This window comes from Lampris incognitus, chromosome 15 (assembly GCF_029633865.1).
Source record: "Lampris incognitus isolate fLamInc1 chromosome 15, fLamInc1.hap2, whole genome shotgun sequence".
NCBI classification, from domain to species: Eukaryota; Metazoa; Chordata; class Actinopteri; order Lampriformes; family Lampridae; genus Lampris; species Lampris incognitus.
The window spans coordinates 50,215,106-50,235,124 of NC_079225.1; the positions used below are offsets into that span (position 1 = coordinate 50,215,106).

General features: G+C 44.6%; 1 protein-coding gene and 1 long non-coding RNA gene across 2 annotated transcripts; one reads left to right on the plus strand and one right to left on the minus strand.

Moving 5' to 3' along the window:
- Positions 1-639: 639 nt before the first annotated feature.
- LOC130125063 (uncharacterized) lies at positions 640-6,753 on the plus strand. The gene is made up of 2 exons (XR_008811414.1): positions 640-903; positions 6,530-6,753. It is a non-coding gene; the product is annotated as an uncharacterized LOC130125063 (long non-coding RNA).
- A 150-nt stretch (positions 6,754-6,903) lies between these two features.
- tmem251 (transmembrane protein 251) lies at positions 6,904-10,817 on the minus strand. Its single transcript, XM_056294497.1, has 2 exons — positions 10,700-10,817; positions 6,904-10,313 (listed from the first exon to the last, which is right to left on the minus strand). The coding sequence occupies exon 2, from the start codon at positions 10,296-10,298 to the stop codon at positions 9,891-9,893; it is 408 nt and encodes a 135-aa protein (XP_056150472.1). The 5' UTR covers positions 10,299-10,313; positions 10,700-10,817; the 3' UTR covers positions 6,904-9,890.
- Positions 10,818-20,019: the final 9,202 nt, after the last annotated feature.

Consider the following 20,019-nt stretch of genomic DNA (forward strand, 5'->3'; position numbering starts at 1 on the left):
TCCTCAGCGACTCCATTGGCTCCCTGTTAAATACCGTATTGACTTCAAGATCCTGCTCCTCACCTTTAAGGCCTTTAATAACTTAGCTCCTTCACGTTTTTCCGAACTTCTTCATATCCAGACGCCCTCCCGTACTCTCAGATCCTCTTCTGCTCTCCATTTCACTACACCATCGGCCCGCTTGACAAACATGAGGACTGGAGCCTTCAGTCGTTCAGCCCCTGCCTATGGAATTCTCTCACACAAGACTTTCACAACATTGACTCTCTTTCAACCTTCAGATCCCATCTCAAAACGTACCTTTTCAAACTGGCATATTCAGTCTAATACACTTTTCATTGAATTTTGTGCAGATGATGATTTTATACTTATCTGTTGTATTAACTTTTTATTGTCTACCCTGCTTTGTTTTGATTTTGTGCTGTCTGATACAGTGCTGCTTGTTTTTTTTGTTTTTTTTTTACTGTGTTCTGTAAGGTGTCCTTGATTGCTCTGAAAGGCGCCCACAAATAAAATGTATTATTAGTATTATTGTTATTGTTATTATTATTATTATTCTGTCCACACTCAATACCAGCTGGTGGCGGTAGTGCACCATTTCGTTGTTTGCCAACCGCCAATAAACACCAATAAGAAGAAGAAGAAGCAGACGAAGAAGAAGAAAAAGACGACAGGGGCGGGGGTGCTGAAACATGGAGGGACGTGAGTCAACCTTATGTGGGGAGCTGAAATATAGGGATGGATTAAAAAAGAAAATTAACGTAGATATCGAAAAGAACCTAACGTCAATGTTAGTGGGAATCAAAAAATTTAATGACGATGTGTCAGGGCTTCTAACTGAACTTGTTGAACAAGAAAAACCTTTTGGAAATGACGAAGGAGGAGAGTGCGTGTCCGACGACGGTGAGTTAACGCCGGAGAATTTAATCAGCTGCTTCTTAAATTTACCTTAGTTTATCTTAATTGAATCAGTTGTATCTTAAGTTTACAAGACAGTCTCCCATGTGCATAAAGGAAATGTCAGTGTTCGAGTGAAATTCTGAACAAGTGAGGATTTGTTGGGTAAAAAAGCCGGACGATGTGTGTGGGGTTTGTCTTTACGCATGCTCAGTAGTGCAGGCAGGTCAGACAGCCAGAGAGCGTTGACTGACCTCTTCATCTAATGCCTCGTTTCCACTGCGTGGTACCGGCTCGACTCGGCTCGACTCGACTCTGTTCTGTTCGCTTCTTGTTTTTTCGGTTTTCCATTAGGTTAGGGTTAGGGATAGTACCTGGTACCCCCCCCCCTCATACCACCTTCGTTGAGGTTCCAAGTGAGCTGAGCCGATACTAAAAGGTGACATGAAAATAGCACTATCTATGTATGTATATAAAAAAAATTCTAAATATAAATAACTATATCTATAGTTATTTAAATATAAAACAATTTTATAAAATAAATAAAATATTTGAATATAAATAACATTTATATTTATTTGAATATAAATAAAATCTGACCACTCATTGGTCAGAGAGAAACGGAACATCAGTTTTTTTAAAAAATATTTTTATTGAACATTGTTCATATTCATGTACAGATTCTTGAAGAAAGTTCATTATAAAACAAACATGGCAAATATACATTCCATCCAAAAATACATAGATATATCCAAAGTGCCAAAGGGAACAGTATGTAAACATTTCTATACAGTATATCAGGAAGTACATAGAGATTGAATGTCACGTGACAAATATACGGTAATGTATTATGAAAATAAGGGTACAAACAAGAATAAATTAAATACATGACATACACTAATTGAAAATAATAAAACATAGTCCATCATACAAGGGGGAATTAATAAGGATATCAGTCTTCCAATACAGTGGGAAAATGTCTTAACACCTCATAAATCTTTAAAGCTTTTGTATCGGTCATTAGTTTTAAAGATTTCAAGTATAATCTAAATTCATTTACAAAAACAACAAATTTGGGGGATGACTTAAAGTAGCTATTTTTATGAATAAGGAATTTGGCTAAGCAGAGGATTACATTACAACAGAGTTCATCGTTTTTGTTTTGCAAAATCATACCAAATGTTATATTGTCTCTAGAAATCCAAGTTGGGAAGGACAAAATCCTTTGCTTTATCCATTTGTGAAAGTCAAGCCAGAACACAAGCCACACACCACATGAGAAAAATACATGGTCCGTAGTTTCTGTCATTTTCACAAAATGAACATATGTTATCATCAAAACCAAACCGTGATCTAAGTAGTTCTTTGAAGGGATATATGTTATTCATAATTTTGAAGTGTGTTTCCTTCGCTTTGGGGGGGATAGGAAATGTTAGATACATTGTTCTCAATTTAATAATTGAATTTTTATCAAATTTGTGTAAAATGTCATTTTGTTTTGTCTTTCAGGGAATAAGTTTTCAGTGAGACAGTTTCTAATAAAATTATTATCACATTTTTTGTCCAAGATTAGAAACCCTTGAATTGACAGTGGGGCCAATCCTGGCTGTATAGTTTGGTGAGTCATTATATTTGTTATCAGAGATACAAATTCTTTGGGGGGTGCTTTATGTAATTTAGTAAAGTCTGATTCGGAAGGCTTGAAAGTATGTTTTGTCTGGAATTGTTCATAATTTAATAAATTACCACTAGGATCCATTTGATCAACTATTGACCATATATTTTCCTCATACCAATCTTTAAAGAATAAAGACTTGTTCCGATATAATATATATCTATTATTCCAAAGTCCAGTGGTGTGGGGTGAAAAGTTATGTACATATAACATTCTCCAATACAACAGTATCTGTTTATGGAACTCTGATAATGAAACAGGAAGTTTATCAATATTATCGACAGATCTGAGCAGACATTTCAATCCTCCAATTTTATTGAATAAGTGATTTGGAATACAGTACCAGAAGGAGTTACTATGTTTGATCCAAGATTTTAGCCAATTTATTTTTAAAGTTCCATTAAGGCAATCAAAATCAATAACTTTTAGTCCTCCATCCTTTACTTCTTTAACCATATGGCTTTTCTTTATATAGTGTGGTCTGTTTCGCCAAATGAAATTTAGATTAATCTGATTGATTGATTTGATTAATTTTTTTGGAATGGCATGAGAATAGGTTGGGTAAATACACCTTGATAAGCATTCCATCTTAGTTAAATAAATTCTGCCAAGAATTGATAGGTCTCTTTGGAGCCAGATGTTTAGCTTTGATTTACATTCCTTTAACTTATTTTCTACATTCAAAGACTGACTTCGTTTTTGGTCTTTTGAAAGGAAAATTCCCAGGTATTTGATTTCTGATTTAACAGGAATATTACAGATTTCTTTTAGTGGGGTGTCATGTACAGCCAATAGTTCACATTTTTTTTTACATTTAGTGTTAATCCTGAAGCTTTAGAGAATTTTTCAACTTTTTCAGGAACATCAGTTTATAACCAGGAAATGCCAAAGTGAGTATGAAACTTGTATTATAGTTGATTATGTATGTAAAAAATTATTTGTTGTCAGCGAATTTCTTAGTTACACAAATGTTGTTCATGTGAAGCATACATTTAGAGTTGGTCTTGTTGGTCTTTCTGAAAATAAAACACTTGTGTGTGTGTGTGGTGGTGGGTGGGGGGGGGGGCTGGGAGACAAGGCAGGAAAATCTAGTCAACACGCCCACAAATGACCAGCGGGGCTTCGCCGTGACGGGGTACTACCTGCAGTGGAAAACCACATCCCAAAATGTAAAGCGAGTAGAGTCGAGTCCGGTTGAGCCAGTACCATGCAGTGGAAAAGTTTGAAACGTTTCTCTCAGTAAACATTGTGTCCAGATGAATTGATTCAACCTTGATGGTCTGGTGTTTGTGTTTGGTTTGGATTTAAATTAAACGATCCCCGCTGGAAAAACTGCTCTTCTTTGTAGCAGAGAATTAGGATGTATATAAAGATATGATGATGTTAACAAAGATAATAGTACAGCCAGTCACACAACTACACCATATAAGTGGAGAAGAAAACAAAAAAGTCTACCACTTTCAAACAGTTATTTTACCTTCATCTGTAAATGTAACTATATATAATCGACATGTAGATGTTTGTTTTATCTTATTGAGATGTGCAGGTTATATGTGTGGGTGATATATTCTTCACAACATATCCTGCAGACGTGTGGGTCAATACAAATGTTAATGTACTCTAAGAAACTAGCACACTGTTATTGTGAACCTTGGAATCTGCCATTATACATTCTATTTGTACAAATTTTCCTCACATAATCAAAGCAAAACAGCTCCGTTTATTAAAGTTAATACCCTGTGTGAGAGAGGTCATCCCGTAACCAATCAGCTGATGCTCTGCTGTGCCGATGTTTTCTGAAGTTGTATACAGTGCTGTGAGCAAGTGTTTGCCCCCTTCCTGATTTCCTCTATTTTTGCATATTTGTCACTTAATTGATTCAGCTCTTCATACAAAATGTAATAAAAGACGAAGAGAACCTGAGTAAATGCAAAATTAAGTTTTTAAGGACGATTTTATTTATTTAAGGAAAAAGGTCATCCACCCAGTGGTTAGCGTAGTCGCCTCACAGCAAGAAGGTTCCGGGGTAGTCCAACCGTGGGGGTCATCTCGAGTCGTCCTCTGTGTGGTGTTTGCATGTTCTCCCCGTGTCTCCATGGGTTTCCTCCAGGAGCTCCAGTTTCCTCCAACAGTCCAAAGACATGCAGGTCAGGTGAATCAGCTGTGTTAAATTGTCCCTAGGTGTGAGTGTGTGTGTGTGTGTGTCAGCCCTGTGTGATGGCCTGGTGGCCTGTCCAGAGTGTCTCCCTGCCTGCCACCCAATAACTGCTGGGATAGGCTCCAGCATCCCTGTGACCCAGAGAGCAGGATAAGCGGTTCGGATAATGGATGGATGGACGTCATCCAACACCAACTGACCTTGTGTGAAAAAGTAATTGCCCCTTAGTTACTCAATCAACCAATTAACCAAATTTCATTGATCATTGGATTCAGTTAGAGCAGACACATCCAAGCTTGATTACTGCCAGCCCTGTTGAATCTGAACATGACTTATCTAAAACCTTACCATCAATGTGAAGAAGGCTACAAGGTCTCACCAAGGAGCATACTATACCGCCATCAAAAGAAATTCCAGAAGAGATGAGAAAAATTGTTGAGATAAGTCCTTCTGGAAAGGGTTACAAAGCCATTTCTAAGGCTGGGACTCCAGCAAACCACAGTGAGAACCATTGTGTCCAAATGGAGAAAACCTGGAAGTGCAGTGAATCTTTCCAGGGGTGGCCGTGTTGGCCTACCAGAATTCCTCCAAGGGTGCAGCGAGGACTCATCAAGGAAGCCACAAAAAAACAACAAAACAACACAACATCTAAAGAACTGCAGGGGTCTCTAGCCTTAGCTGAGGTTCATGATTCGACAATAAGAGACTGGGCAAAAATGGAATTCATGGGAGAGTTGCCAGGTGCAAACCACTGCTAAGAGAAATATTAGTGCTCGTCTCACATTTGCAAAAAAAAAGCACATTGATGACCCCCCCCAGCCTTTTGGGATAATCAGTCAAAAGTGGAACTTTTTGGAAGACATGGGTCCCATAATGTCTGGCATAAAGCAAACACAGCATTTTGCTGTAAGAACATCATACCAACAGTCAAACGTGGTGGTAGTGTGATGGTGTGGGGATGCTTTGCTGCCTCAGGGCCTGGAAGACTTGCCATCATTGAAGGAACTGTGAGTTCTGCTCTCTACCAGAAAATTCTGAAGGACTATGTCCGGCCATCAGTCTGTGATCTGAAACTGAAGTGTAATCAGGTTATGTAGCAGTACAGTGATCCAAAACACAAGAGTAAGTCCACCCCAGAATGGCTCAAAAGAAACAAAATGCAGGTTTTGGATTGGCCTAGTCAAAGTCCCTACTTGAACCCCATCTATATAATAAGGCAGGAACTTAAATGAACAGTTCATGCTCGAAAACCCTCCAGTGTTGCTGAATTACAACAATTCCTCAAAGAAGGGTGCGTCATAATTCCTCCACAGTGATGTGAAAGACAGATGACCAATTATGGGAAGGGTTTTGTTGCTGCTAAAGGTGGCATAACCAGTTAAGTTCAGAGGGCAATTACTTTTTCGCATGGGTGATATGGGTGTTGGATAACTTTTTATTCAATAAATGAAATGATCATTTGAAAAATTGTATTTTGTGTTTACTCGGGTTCTCCTTGTCTTATATTACATTTTGCATGAAGATCTGAAACCATTCAGTGTGACAAATATGCAAAAATAAAGGAAATCAGGAAGGGGCAAAAACTTTCTCATGGCACTGTAACACATCGAGATCAGTGCTGTTTTTATGACCAAATGAAGTGACACCTGTCATGACCAATTATTTGAATTTAATGTCTTATCAAAACATACTACCAAAATAAATCCATCAAACCTGAATAGAAAGATGCATAGAACACAGACAAAAATTCCAGTGAAAGTATTGGAGAGGATTTCAAACAATTGTATTTTCTGTTGTAGATGAAGAGGACAGTGATGAAGCGAGAGAGGAAACGGAAGCCAAATCACATACCCTTGTTTCAGAGCCTCCATCAAAAAAGTCTAAAACCCGGAGGTGACGATTGTAGGTGGAAGCAGCGGTGTCTGGTATCAAAGCAAGGATGTTGTCTCCTGATCATGGCGAACACCTCCATGACACATCTTGTTAAATGTTTTTATGATTAAAACGCATCTTAAGAACATCATGAAGGGGCTTTCTGTTCATCAGTGAGAAAATGTACTTGGAAATGGTTTAAGGGAATTTTTTTTCAGGTTTACAGCAGTTTATTTCATAATGTATGATATTCTCCCTGGCGGAGCAGTCGGACATATCAGAGGCAACCCGAAAAGAGCAGGTCTTTGATGCCTTGCCCAATGACCCACAGATGAATACACCAACTTCCTTGTGGGAAAATGACAGTTTTTCAGGCCACCTTGTCACTCAGAAAGTGTCTTGTTGTATACTCATTAACCCAGGTAAGGAAACCACAGAAAGTGGAATCGGCTCATCTGGACACTGTTTATTTCTCTCAATAAGCGCTGTGTCCAGACGAGCTGATTCCACTTTCTGTGGTTTGAATGGAAAGGACAGTAGAATTGCATTTACTAAACAGGAAGTCCAGACCTGTTATAGCCCCAGTGCATTTAGATTTACAAAGAAAGGAGCATCAGATACACCATCTCATCATCAGCCGCTTCTCTGGGATGCGGTGGCAGCAAGCGAAGTAGGGCACTCCAGATGTCTCTCTCCCCAGCAACGCCCTCCAGCTCCTGGGGGATCCCAAGACGTTCCCAGGCCAGATTGGACATGTAGTCCCTCCAGCGAATTCTGGGTCTGCCCTGAGGTCTCCTCCCAGTTGGTACTCCTGGACCAGTCTGCGATGCCGGAAGTCGGCTTGCCCCAGTCCCCGCCTTTGCCTGCCGCCCGGCCTGCATTGCACCTTACCCCAATGGTGGGTCCACGAGGTATCGTGAGCATCAGATACACAAAGACAAAAGCCTCTTTGAAAAGGACCACAGCCTGAGCAGCCATTTGTCAATGTAGACACAGTGGGTGTTGACAGAGGTCTTTGGTATATGGACTAATCCTGAAGACGTCACTGTTGTCTGCTGGGACCAGAATAATGCCACTACACATCAAGCAATCCCTCTGACTGGTGAACTGGGTAAGGTGATCAAAGGTAATAAACAACCCCACGGTGGATCACACGAGTGGAAAGGTTCAGCTAAAATATTGGGGAGTTTTATGCCGACCCTTCAATATAGATAAAAAGTAACCTGTACTTAAAACTAGAAAGGTATTTTATGAAGAAAATGTCAGCTGATTTGTAAATTCAGTGCAAGTCTGAGGTGCCTGGAGTAAATTTTGACATCAGCCCTCCACTGTAGGTGTTGAATGCCCTACAACATCATTATTTTATAAGGGAGCATTTTTCACGGAAAGGTAAATATCAAAAGTGTTAAATAGTACTAACAGTTTAGATAGATTCAAAAATGAGCTTAAAATGCTGAACAATTTTAAAAGTCCAAAGGCATTCACATCTTAAACTTTGTTAAGACAAGTTCCAAACAAGCGCACAGTAGCATAAGAGATGTGCAGGGCTGTGTTTTTGCTGCAACAAGCACATGAAGCAAGGAGAACAACTGGCAGGGAACATGTGAAGCAGACACGCCACTGTGGTGAGAGGAAGCACGCCACAGCAACAAGTCACATGACTAGGTACGCACACATCAGCTGTCTGCTGCTCATTCTCATTTGCACAGCTGAGGCCATTTCATTTAACTCTTGGGTACGTTTCAGTCATGCTGCAGGGCTCTCCCTGCACGGTATGTGAAATAACACGTAGTACTTGTAATTTGTGATATTGGGCCATACAAATAAAATGGACTTGACTTGATCCTGATGCTAATTTTGTCACTAGGACCTGGAGATTGTAGAACCTGGATGCTGCCCTGCCTCGACCTCAGAACCACTTGGGGAGCTCTGAAGTAGCTCCACAAGTTACCACTTTAGACTTAACGTGAAATAATGTTTTGGCTGTATTTTGTTGCTTCTATCGATTATGAAGTTGTTTATTTGTTTTACTGTTTATTAATGTATTACCTTGTTTGCTATGAAAGGTCATTTAGATGTGTTAAAATGAAACCTAGTTTTATTTTTCTAGTAATTGTTAAAGACACTGCTTGAACCTGCTTAAATAACATATTTTGGTAACTGTTGAATGGATAGGTAGGCTACAACACACTGCAGAATATATTGTTAAATCCCCTTCCTGACTGAACGGTTTAACTTACTTTTACCTGATAACTGTAGTGGATGTACCCCCTAACCCTACGACTATCTGCATGCTAGAAATAGCAACCTTTGTCGATGTTTAAGCCGCTACGAGTGCCATACCATGCATCTCAATTGTTCTTGGTTCATGAACTAGCACCGAGTCAATTAGTCATGTGAATAGCACTTGAAAACGGTGTATTCCCCAATAACCTTTACTAATACAAAAACTAATTTATAAGAACAGACATAAATTCAGGCTTTTGGTTTGATGCTACATCAGTCTCACCACAGTAACCATTCACGCCAGATGAGGATGACACGTCTAGAATTATGGCCAAAGATGCTACTAGCTCTGCATTTCACAAATATTCCTCATCATTAAACAACTATCAGTGTCAAAAAGTTAAAGGAAACCTAAAACTTTTTTCTGCAGCTCTGGTCATCAATAAAACATGAGGTTTGTATCCATCAACAACTGAATCCAGTATAAGTAAATGTAATTTGGAAAGTGGTGAGTTTTGTGTGGGCTCTCTTCAGACATTTAAGGGCAAATTTGTAAAGGCACAAGCTACTGATTTGATGGAAAATACTGATCCCAGAAAACTGAAACTATTGGACTGACCAAACTTGGGCAAAATGAGTAAACATGAAATAACACTATTCAAATGCATGGAACAAAATGATATTTTTTTGAAAGATTTATATGGGGGATTGGATTCACCGTCCCCTTATCATCCCTTTTGGTCCACTTTTTGTTCATTGTAAGAAATCACATGTAGAACACGTACCATCGAGATATCTACCCACTTCCTCATGACAAAAAGCCCAGTGTCAGTGGGTTGCTTATGCAGCTTAGTGCAGTGTGCTATCCATCCATTACCCAACCACTTATCCTGCTCTCAGGGTTGTGGGGGATGCTGGAGCCTATCCCAGCAGTCATTGGGTGGCAGGTGGGGAGACACCCTCACCCACAGTGTACTACAAGTCTAAAACCAGCCTGAATCATCCTCTACAGGCACTGCCCACTCAACTACCTGCTGTCAGTAGTTCAGTCAGTTGCCCATGTTAGGTGTCAATCAGCTGCAGCTGGCTGATCTGATTGGATGCTTTCGCAAAGGTCTGGTGACGGTTACACAGCACTGCCAAACAAATGGGCAGGATGCAGTAGCCCACTGTTTTGGGATTTGCCCGAGTGCAGGAGTAGAGGAACAGGAAAACTTGGAGGTAAGGGATGAGAAAGATGGTGACCCACACCCAGAAGGGGAGGTGCAGCAGGCGAGTCTTGAGGCTTTGGCTCCAGGTGAGAGAGGAGGGGAGGGGAGAGGAAGCAGCGCCGCCCTGCTGGTATTCAGCCCTCTCAACGTGCTCCAGCGTGAAGCGTTTGATCTCAAAGACGTAATACACCACCACAACGCTGACTAACAGATACAGGCCCACACCAATCCATCCCATCCGCTGACGAAAATTCATCATTCTCCATACTCTGCCCTGGAAAACACACACCGGTTTACAAAACCAAATGGAGAATTCCGAACAGTTACAAAAAATAAACTCATTTTCCCCGACACCTTTTTTCAAGACAGGAAGTGCACATGTTATTGTTACTCATGCTTACACATTAGATGAACAGTATTCCCTCCTCTTGAGTGAAAGCTCTAAAGGTCAATGACTGCTGTCTAAAGCAGGAGAAGAGACTAACCACAGTCCCGGTTACTATAAAGTTCGAACTGGCGTGGTGTTTGTTTTTATTTTAGCGGTAAGATGGTAACGTCTCAAAGCTAAACAGTCAGTCACTCGGTGGCTGGTTGTGAAAGCAGTCGGCAGGCAGCCGGCTGGTTTTATCAAACGAGGTCGTGAACGTCGTCATCACCTACCTTCCTTTACATAGCAGGCAGAGCAACTGAAATGGAAAGGGTTTGATTTGATTCACGTTATCTGACGACCGACCGGACTCCCTCTTCACACTCAGAGTTGTGTCATGTGACTCTTAAGGCGACTTCCGGGAAACGTCACTGACAAAGTTGTCCCGTTCAGCGCCATCTCGTGTCCAAACCAAGAATGGCAAAGCCAACGTTCGCGATTCAAAAGGTTTGTCACACACTTCACGTACAAGTACAACGAGCGGTCAGTGAAGTGCTTGTTGGCAACTCAGAAATAGAGCAACAAAAAGAAGTGGAATACAAGTAAATAGGTCTTCATGCATGTTCAATTATCCAGGTGAGGAAATCCCAGAAGGTTGAATCAGTTCATCTGGACACAAGGTTTAGTGGGGGTTTCATCGAATCATCTAGGTCAGCGTTTCTCAAACCTCTCCTGGAGGACCACCTGTCCTGCATGTTTTAGATCGCTCCCTGCTCCAAACACAGCTGATTTAAATGATCAGTTTTGTTATTTGGCAGCTTCGGGAGCTCATAACGAGTTGATCATTTCAATCAGCTGTGTTGGAGCAGGGAGAGATCTAAAACACGCAGGACAAGTGGTCCTCCAGGAGAGGTTTGAGAAACGCTGATCTAGGTGACTTCGTCAGTTTCGAAAACTGTCAGTCTCGTTAGCTTCGTCAGTCGACTAACGAAGTGATTTAGGGCGCTCACATAGTCTATAAGTACAGGGCTGATGTTCCTCCCGGAGAAAGGTTGCCCGCACCGAGACCTGGCCACCACCATTGACAACAACGTGGTGACGCCAACTCGGACTGTGAGGAATCTGGGTGTGATCCTGGACGACCAACTGTCGTTTGCTGCAAACGTTGCATCGGTTGCTCGCTCCTGCAGATTTCTCCTCTATAACATCAGGAGGATTCACCCATTCCTCACCGACGAGACGGCACAGGTGCTCATCCAGGCTCTGGTCATCTCCCGGCTGGACTACGGCAACTCCCTCCTTGCTGGCGCCCCGGCGTCGGCCATCAGACCTCTGGAGCTTGTTCAGAAAGCTGCAGCTCGTGTGGTGTTCAACTGCCCTAAGTTCTCCCACACAGCTCCCCTTCTCATGTCCCTACACTGGCTCCCAGTAGCTGCTCGCATCCAGTTTAAGACTCTGGTGCTAGCCTACAGGGCAGTGAAAGGAGCAGCTCCTTCCTATCTCCAGGCCATGGTCAAGCCCTACACCCCTTCCCGACCACTTCGCTCTGCTGCCTCGGGACGCCTGGTTGCCCCGTCGCTCAGAGGCCCCTGCTGCCGATAGACCCGGTCCTGACTCTGTTCTGTCCTGGCCCCACAGTGGTGGAATGAACTCCCCACCGATGTCAGGACAGTGGAGTTGCTGCCCATCTTTCAGCGCAGGTTGAAATCTCACCTCTTTAAGAACTACTACCCTGTTACTTGTTCTTAGCACTTATTGTATTCACTCATTTTAGTAAAAAAAAAAAAAAAAAGGTCTTTCTTGCGCTTTTACTTTAGCACTGATTTTGCTCTTAGATGCTTGTTTAGAGAGAAGATGCACTTATGACCTCTGATGACTAGTAGTTCTCCGGATTTCCTACGTTAAATGATGCACTTACTGTAAGTCGCTTTGGATAAAAGCGTGGGCTAAATGTAATGTCATGTAATGTAATATAATGTCATGTAATGTAACGCGCATACACTGTGTGTGCGGACCACACCTTTTCAGTCCAGTCCAGTCGTACCGACGCATACCCAAGGCCTACATTTCCCACAATCTTTGCGCGTCGTTTTCCTTTTCCGCCGGAAGTTACAGAATAAATAACATGGCGCTGTTTATGGATGAGGAAGAAGAGTTGCTCTGTTGCCAGGCTATGTTGGAAAGAAAATCCTCGCGGAGGTGGTCTGTTCGACCACTTTACGGGGGGGGGGGTTAGAGAGGGGGAGTTCAGTACGTTGGTGAGGGATATGAGAAGTGTATGGATGAGGAAAAACATCGTCTCCATACTGTATAAAAGCTGTAAAGCTACGAAGAAGAAACGAAAAGGTTTCCGGTGCCACACGAAATGCATGTCGATGTGAAACCGTTTCATGCCGAGCCGTGTTTTTTGTGACACCGGTACGCGAACGCTAGGTACGCGCGCTCACAATTTTTTATTTTGCAATTACAAAATAGTGCAAGATACATTTATACACAAAGATACATACATAAACGGATACAATTAAAACACAGATGAGTACAGATGTATAGTTTTCATTCTTTTGACATTGGTAGATGACCCAATAGTAACCAAATAATGTTCAAGTTCGTTTTTGAATGCGGTGAAAGAAGGTTTAGAATTTATAAATTTACATTTATGAAATTTGGCAAGTAAAAATATAAGATTTACATTTAAAAATTGGTCAGCTTTCTCCTTAAAATCAAAGAAGTCAAGAAGTACATTTTCAAAGGTAAAGGAAAGATCGGCAATGATGTGTATTTGAATAAAATAAAGGACGTTAGACCAAAAACTTTTTAGTAAGTGTACAATACCAAAATAGATGCAGAGCAGTTTCAGGCATAGTAACACAAAATGAGCAACCAATATCAATATAATTTTTCAGCCTTTTAAGATATAATTTAGCAGGGTAGAATCTATGAATCAGTTTACACGTGCTTTCTCTCACTTTATTAGTTAACAGGTATTTCAGAGGTAAAGTCCAAACTCTTTTCCAAGGAATATTCTCCACACATTTGTCCCAAAAGAATTTTACATAAAGTATTGATACTATATCTCTTTGGAATGAAGCTCTAATACATCTATTTCTACTTTTATGATAATTTGAAAAACACAGTTTACCGATTACAGATTCATCCAGCTCTATAGAGGGAACAACAGAAACACTTAATTTTGAGCCTCTTATCAAAATCAGAGATGAGGACCGAACTCCGCTGTGGTCCGCGCGGACTGAAATGACGCAATAGCGGACCTCAGCCTACGTCCGCCTGCCCATGTCAACATCTCTATTTGGTAGCTTTATGTGCATTAAACTCTGCACATATCTGCCATTTACAATTTCCCCTTCATAATGAGCACAAACTCATTTTTACCCTATCATTTATTATTCAACACCACCACCATATTATCTATGCAGGATACCAGAGGGTGTAGCTATTCTAAGGAATAAGACGCTCGACTCATTGATAAATGTGGTTAGGCTTGGTGTTGACTGGTGCATTGCTATACAGTTTACTCACAATGACGGGGAATTCTTTATCCTAAATGTGTATACACCTTATGAATGCCAGCAGAATGAGGATGAATATTTAAATAGGCTTGCATTCATCAATTCTTTTATTCAAGACAATACTTCTTCCAGAGTGTATGTCATTGGGGACCTGAATGCTGATATCTCAGATAGGAATTCATTATTTGCTAATCACATGGTTCAGTTCTGTCAAGATAATAATCTTATATTGTCAAGCAAAGTCTTGTTGCCTACAAATACTTTTACATACATAAGTGGGGCCTGGCACACTACGTCATGCTGGACCACTGTATTTGCACTGCTGATGCACATGCCTCGTTGGGGAGTATAGGTATTATGTATGGGGCAGCAACGACTGATCACATACCTCTTGCTATGGCTATAAATGTTGACATCTGCCTGTGCTGTCTAGTAATGGAGATAGTGATAATGCAGAAAGGTTGGACTGGTCAGCTCTTACAAAGGAGAACATCTTAGCCTATCATGCCCGTACAGATGAAACCTTGGGTAATATACATCTGCTTAGAGATGCAGTTATGTGCAGAGACATTAATTGTAAGGATATGAGACATAGGAGAGATCTCTGCTGCATGTATGATGATATTGTTAGTGGTCTGTATGAAGGTAGTAAGCCCTACTACAAGTATAAAAACAAGAAACATAACATCAGGTCTGGTTGGAACAAGTATGTAGCTGGGTATCATGAAGAAGCACGTGAAGCTTTTAAATCATGGGCTATGGCAGGCAACCCCAGACAAGGGCCTGAGCTTGAACACAAGAAGCTCACTAATGCAAGATACAAGTACGCCATTTGCTTCATCTGTAAGAATGAGCTAGCCATGAGGGCAGATTCCATGGCTAAGAAGCTGCTAAGAAATGATCCTGCTTATTTTTGGAAAGAAGTAAGAGCTCTCAACAACTGTAAAAGATCTCTACCATGCACTGTTGATGGTATCTCCGCTACAGACAATATTGCTGAGTTATGGTGACAGCATTATAGTACCTTATTCAATTGTGTCCACAGGGATCAGTATAAGGGTGCAATACTGAGAGTGATGAGTCAATGGTGATCATGTCACACGAGGTGTACCAAGCTATACACAAGCCTGTTATGTCTGCACACATCGACAGTGCTGCATTTGATTTGGTGCTGTTCTATTGTGCTGGGATCGATTGGTGATGCCTGCGGGCTCTGGGTTGTTTGATCGGGTCTGCCTTCGATGCTGTGTCAGTCTAAATAAAGAATGCCACGGAGAGGTTGTGTCGAGCGACAGCGCTGTGTCCTGAAGTGATTTAAAAATACAATATTGGCGACGAGGATGGGATATATCTCTCTCCCACCACCTGCCCCCTTCCTGGCATTACCTGGCGAGCCTCCGGTACCATGGACTCGCTGGCTACATAGTTTTGAAAATTACATCATCGCCTCAGGGCTCGACGACGTGAGCCAGGCTAGGAAGACGGCTTTGTTGCTACACTGCTTGGGAGCAGAGGGTCATCGTGTGCTCGGGACTCTGGGGAACGTCACAAACTTTGACGAAGCTGTGGGACTTATGAGCACCCATTTCGCTGCTCCACAGAGCGCCCTCCTTCGGCGATTTATATTCCGTCAGCGACACCAACTGCCTGGTGAGTCTGTGCGGCAGTACGTAGCTAATTTGCGAGGGCTAGCTAGCTCATGCAAGTTTGGCGCGCTTCAGGACGAGATGGTTCGCGACCAGCTAATCGAACACACCAACAACGCAAAGGTGCGTGAGACTCTCCTGCTGGAAAAAGACGATCTGCTGCTGTCCAGAGCAATTACCATCGCACTACAGGTTGAGGGAGCAGCTGAGTGTGTTGCTATGCTAAATACACAGCAAGTGGCCACCTCCAGTCAAGCTGCCAACGACTCCTCCCTCTACTCACGGCTGCCCCTCGGGACGCAACCCAGCCAGAGCGAGGCGGGCGCCGACTCCACTGGGGACGTCTTGCAACTGCAACGACGGCGTTCTCGGCCCCGCCCTCAACAGTCCTGCGGTAACTGTGGATCTCGGTCTCATGTTTCAAGGGCTCAGAACTGCCCTGCCCGTGGCCAGACATGCCGTAGCTGCGGTAAGCACAATCATTTTGCCAACGTCTGTCGATCTTCCCCGGCTGGGTCAGAGGGCCACACCCCCCAGTCTTCAACCGCCGTCATTCACAAGGTGAGCTCTGGGCCAGTGTCATTCAAATCATGCACAGTCAACATTAATGATGTGTGCATCCCCCTGCTGTTGGACACCGGTGCAAGTGTGTCTCTCCTGAATGTTGATACCTACAGTCAATTTTTCGGTTCACTGCCACTGTCCGCACCCTCAGCTGTCCTCTGTGGGTATGGTGACTCCAAAATCGATCTGGTTGGCTCTCTCCAAGTGACTGTCCGCTATGGAACCAAGCTGGTGCCCAATGCAGTTTTTCATGTGGCACGCCGTGGGGCCAACCTGATGGGCCTGGACCTGTTCTCCGCTCTGGGGTTCTCCCTCTTAGACACAAGGGGGGCAGCAATCCTGACTGTTGCCACACCTTGGCAGCAGAAGTGGCCATCGCTGTTTATGGGGCTGGGCTGCCTCTCCGCCTTCGCCCATCAACCTCTCCTCAACCCTGCTGTGAAATCTGTCATCCAACCACTGCGCCGCATCCCGTTGGCTCTCCGTGATGGGGTCTCCGCCGAGCTGCAACAACTGCTGGAAGCTGGCATCATCGAACCGGTGGACGCGTCACCTTGGGTCTCAAACCTCGTGGTGGCTAAGAAGAAGTCGGGGGGCCTGCGTGTCTGCGTCGATCTACGTGCAGTAAATAAGGCAGTGGTCCCTGATAAGTATCCACTGCCCACCTCAGAAGAACTCACTGCTCAGTTCTATGGCTCTGAGGTGTTCTCCAAGCTCGACCTCAGACAGGGGTACTTACAGGTGCCCCTCCACCCCAGCAGCCGAAACCTCCCAGCCTTTGTGACACATGCAGGAGTGTTTCGCTACACCAGGATGCCTTTCAGTCTCAGCTCCGCCCCTAGCTGCTTCCAGAAAATCATGGTCTCCGTGCTGGCTGGCATACTGGGCGTGGCCATTTATCTGGACGATATAGTGGTACACGGGCCCACCAGTGAAATCCACGACAAGCGCCTCAACATGGTCTTCGCAGCCCTGTCCAAGCACAAGCTAACTCTCAATGCTGAGAAATGTGTCCTCTCTGTGCTAGCCATCGACTTCATGGGGTTCCGGCTGTCAGCGAGCGGTGTAACTCCACTACAATCCAACGTGGATGCCATTCAGGCCATCCCTGAGCCGAAGCTCGGCCGCCCAGGTCGCCTCCTTCCTGGGTATGACAAGTTACTACCTGAGGTTTCTTCCCCAGTACTCTGCGACCACAGCCCCCCTGCGCCAGCTGCTGCGTAAGGACGAGCCATGGGTGTGGTCAAAGGCATGCAGTGACGCTGTGCGTGATCTCAAGACTCAACTGACTTCACCACCAGTGTTGGCTCACTTCGACATCTCCAGCTCCACCTTTGTGACCTGTGACGCATCAGCCACAGCGATAGGGGCTGTGCTGTCTCAAACCCAGTACGGTGTGGAGAAGCCCATTGCCTTCGCCTCCCGTGCCCTCAACCTGACCGAGCAGCGGTACTCCGTGGGTGAGCGTGAGGCGTTAGCCTGTATCTGGGCTTGTGAAAGGTGGCACCTCTACCTCTATGGCCGCTCCTTCACCCTCAGGACAGATCACCAGGCCCTGACAGCGCTGCTGTCCACATCTGGGACAGGCCACAAACCCCTGAGGCTGCACCGCTGGTCTGACCGCCTCCGCCAGTACAACTTCAGCCTGCAGTTCACCCCAGGCAGAGACAATGTTGTCGCCGACCTGCTCTCTCGCTCTGTCTCCACCCCAGCTCCACAGACGGACACTGACTGTGTGGAAAAGGACATTGTCCAAATGCTACACACACCCCTCCAGGCCACTGTCTCTCTGCAGGAGCTGAGGGCAGCCTCCGAACAGGACCCTGTCCTCTCCCAGCTCCGCACCTACATCCAGAACGGCTGGCCTCACAAGGTCCCAGAGGAGCTGGCTGCGTTCGCCCGAGTCAGACAGGAGCTCTCCTGCTGGAACGACACCTGCGTGGCAGGTGGGTTTTGCACAGTGGTCCCAGCTGCTCTCCGTGCACGTGTTTTGAATACGGCGCATGAAGGCCACCTGGGCATTGTGAAACTGAAACAGCGCTGCCGAGACCTGGTGTGGTGGCCGGGGATAGACAGAGATATTGAGGCTCTGGTGAAGGACTGTTCTGCCTGCCTTGTGAGTGGCAAGACTGGCCACCAGGCTCCCCCACCCCTGCAACCTCTCGCCTGGCCCTCTCAGCCCTGGGAACACCTGCAGTTGGACATTTGTGGTGAGATCCATGGAGTTCCCCACCACCAACGCTTCATGGTGGTCGCCTACGATCTACACTCAAAATGTCCTGAACTCACCACTTCCGGCACTGTGACCTCACAGATCATCATCGACTTCCTGGACTCTCTTTTCTCTCGCTGGGGCCTCCCAAAGACCATCACCACTGACAACGGCCCTCAGCTGGTCTGCTGAGTTCACTGCTTATCTCGAAAGCAAGGGCATCCGTCATATACGCACTGCGTACTACCACCCTCAGGCCAATGACGGCGTTGAACGTTTTCACCAGTCACTGAAGAACGGCCTCAGAGCACACATGGCCCAAGGGTGCTCTTTCACGCAGGCCATCCGTCACACTCTGCTGCACTATCGGGCCACACAGCACTCGACCACAGGCGTCTCCCCAGCCTCTCTCATGCTAGGCCGAGAACTGTGCATGCCCCTTGACAGGCTCCGCCCCTCCACACCTCAGGCACCTCCCTCTGGGGTCAGAGCCTCAGTCACTCGTCAGCAGACGCGGATGAAGCAACGGTTTGACCAGTCAAAACGAACCAGGGTGCCAGACATCAATGTGTCAGACTGGGTCAGGGTCCGCAGGCCCCACAGGGACAATAAGATGGCTTCATACTGGTCCTCTCCTCTCCAAGTCACCCGTCAGCTGGGCCCAGCCACTTACCTCCTCAGCGATGGCACTCGGTGGCACTCCAGTCGTCTACGGAAGGTGTCAGCTCCGCCACACACAGCTGGTGACACAACCTTAGCCATTCCCTCAGCATGGCGAGACGCCCCGGGGCTTCATGCAGCTCCTACACGGGCCCCAGACATTTCTGGGCCTCAGCTTCCCCTGCCTTCTCCCTCCCCACCTCGGCCTGCCCAGCCTCAGGCCGCCCCGCGACCTGTTCGCACACGTTTACGCCCTGGCCACCTAGAGGACTTTGTGTCAACCTTTCATGTTTGAAATCCTGCCGGGGGGGGGGATGTTATGTCTGCACACATCGACAGTGCTGCATTTGATTTGGTGCTGTTCTATTGTGCTGGGATCGATTGTTGATGCCTGCAGGCTCTGGGTTGTTTGATCGGGTCTGCCTTTGATGCCGTGTCAGTCTAAATAAAGAATGCCACGGAGAGGTTGTGTCGAGTGACAGCGCTGTGTCCTGAAGTGATTTAAAAATACAATAAAGCCGTCCGTTAACAAGGCAAGTGGCTTAGATCATGTTACTGCTGAACACCTTAAATATGCCAGTCCGAGGTTAGCTCCTCTCCTTGCTATCTGTTTTACTGGCTTTATGGTCCATGGCTTGTTACCAGACTCAGTGTTGTCTGTACTGTTAGTGCCAGTCATTAAGGACAAAGTTGGTAAAGTATGCAGCCTAGAGAACTACAGGCCTGTAGCTCTAGCCAGCATACTGTCAAAATTCCTAGAAAGAATCCTGCTGGATAGAGTGCATGAATTTATCAACTCCACAGATAACCAGTTTGGTTTTAAAGCTAGACATGGCACTGACTTATGTATATATGCCTTAAAGGAAATTGTAAACAAATACAGAGGCCAAAACTCATCAGTTCTTATGTGTTTTATTGATGCTTCTAAAGATTTTGATCGTGTTAATCACAGAAAGTTGTTTGTTAGATTGAGTCAAAGAGGAGTGCCTAAACATTGTGAGAAT

Excerpts from the sequence above, each read along its gene's own strand:
- tmem251 (XM_056294497.1), bottom strand. The coding sequence starts at position 10,298 with ATGATGAATTTTCGTCAGCGGATGGGATGGATTGGTGTGGGCCTGTAT.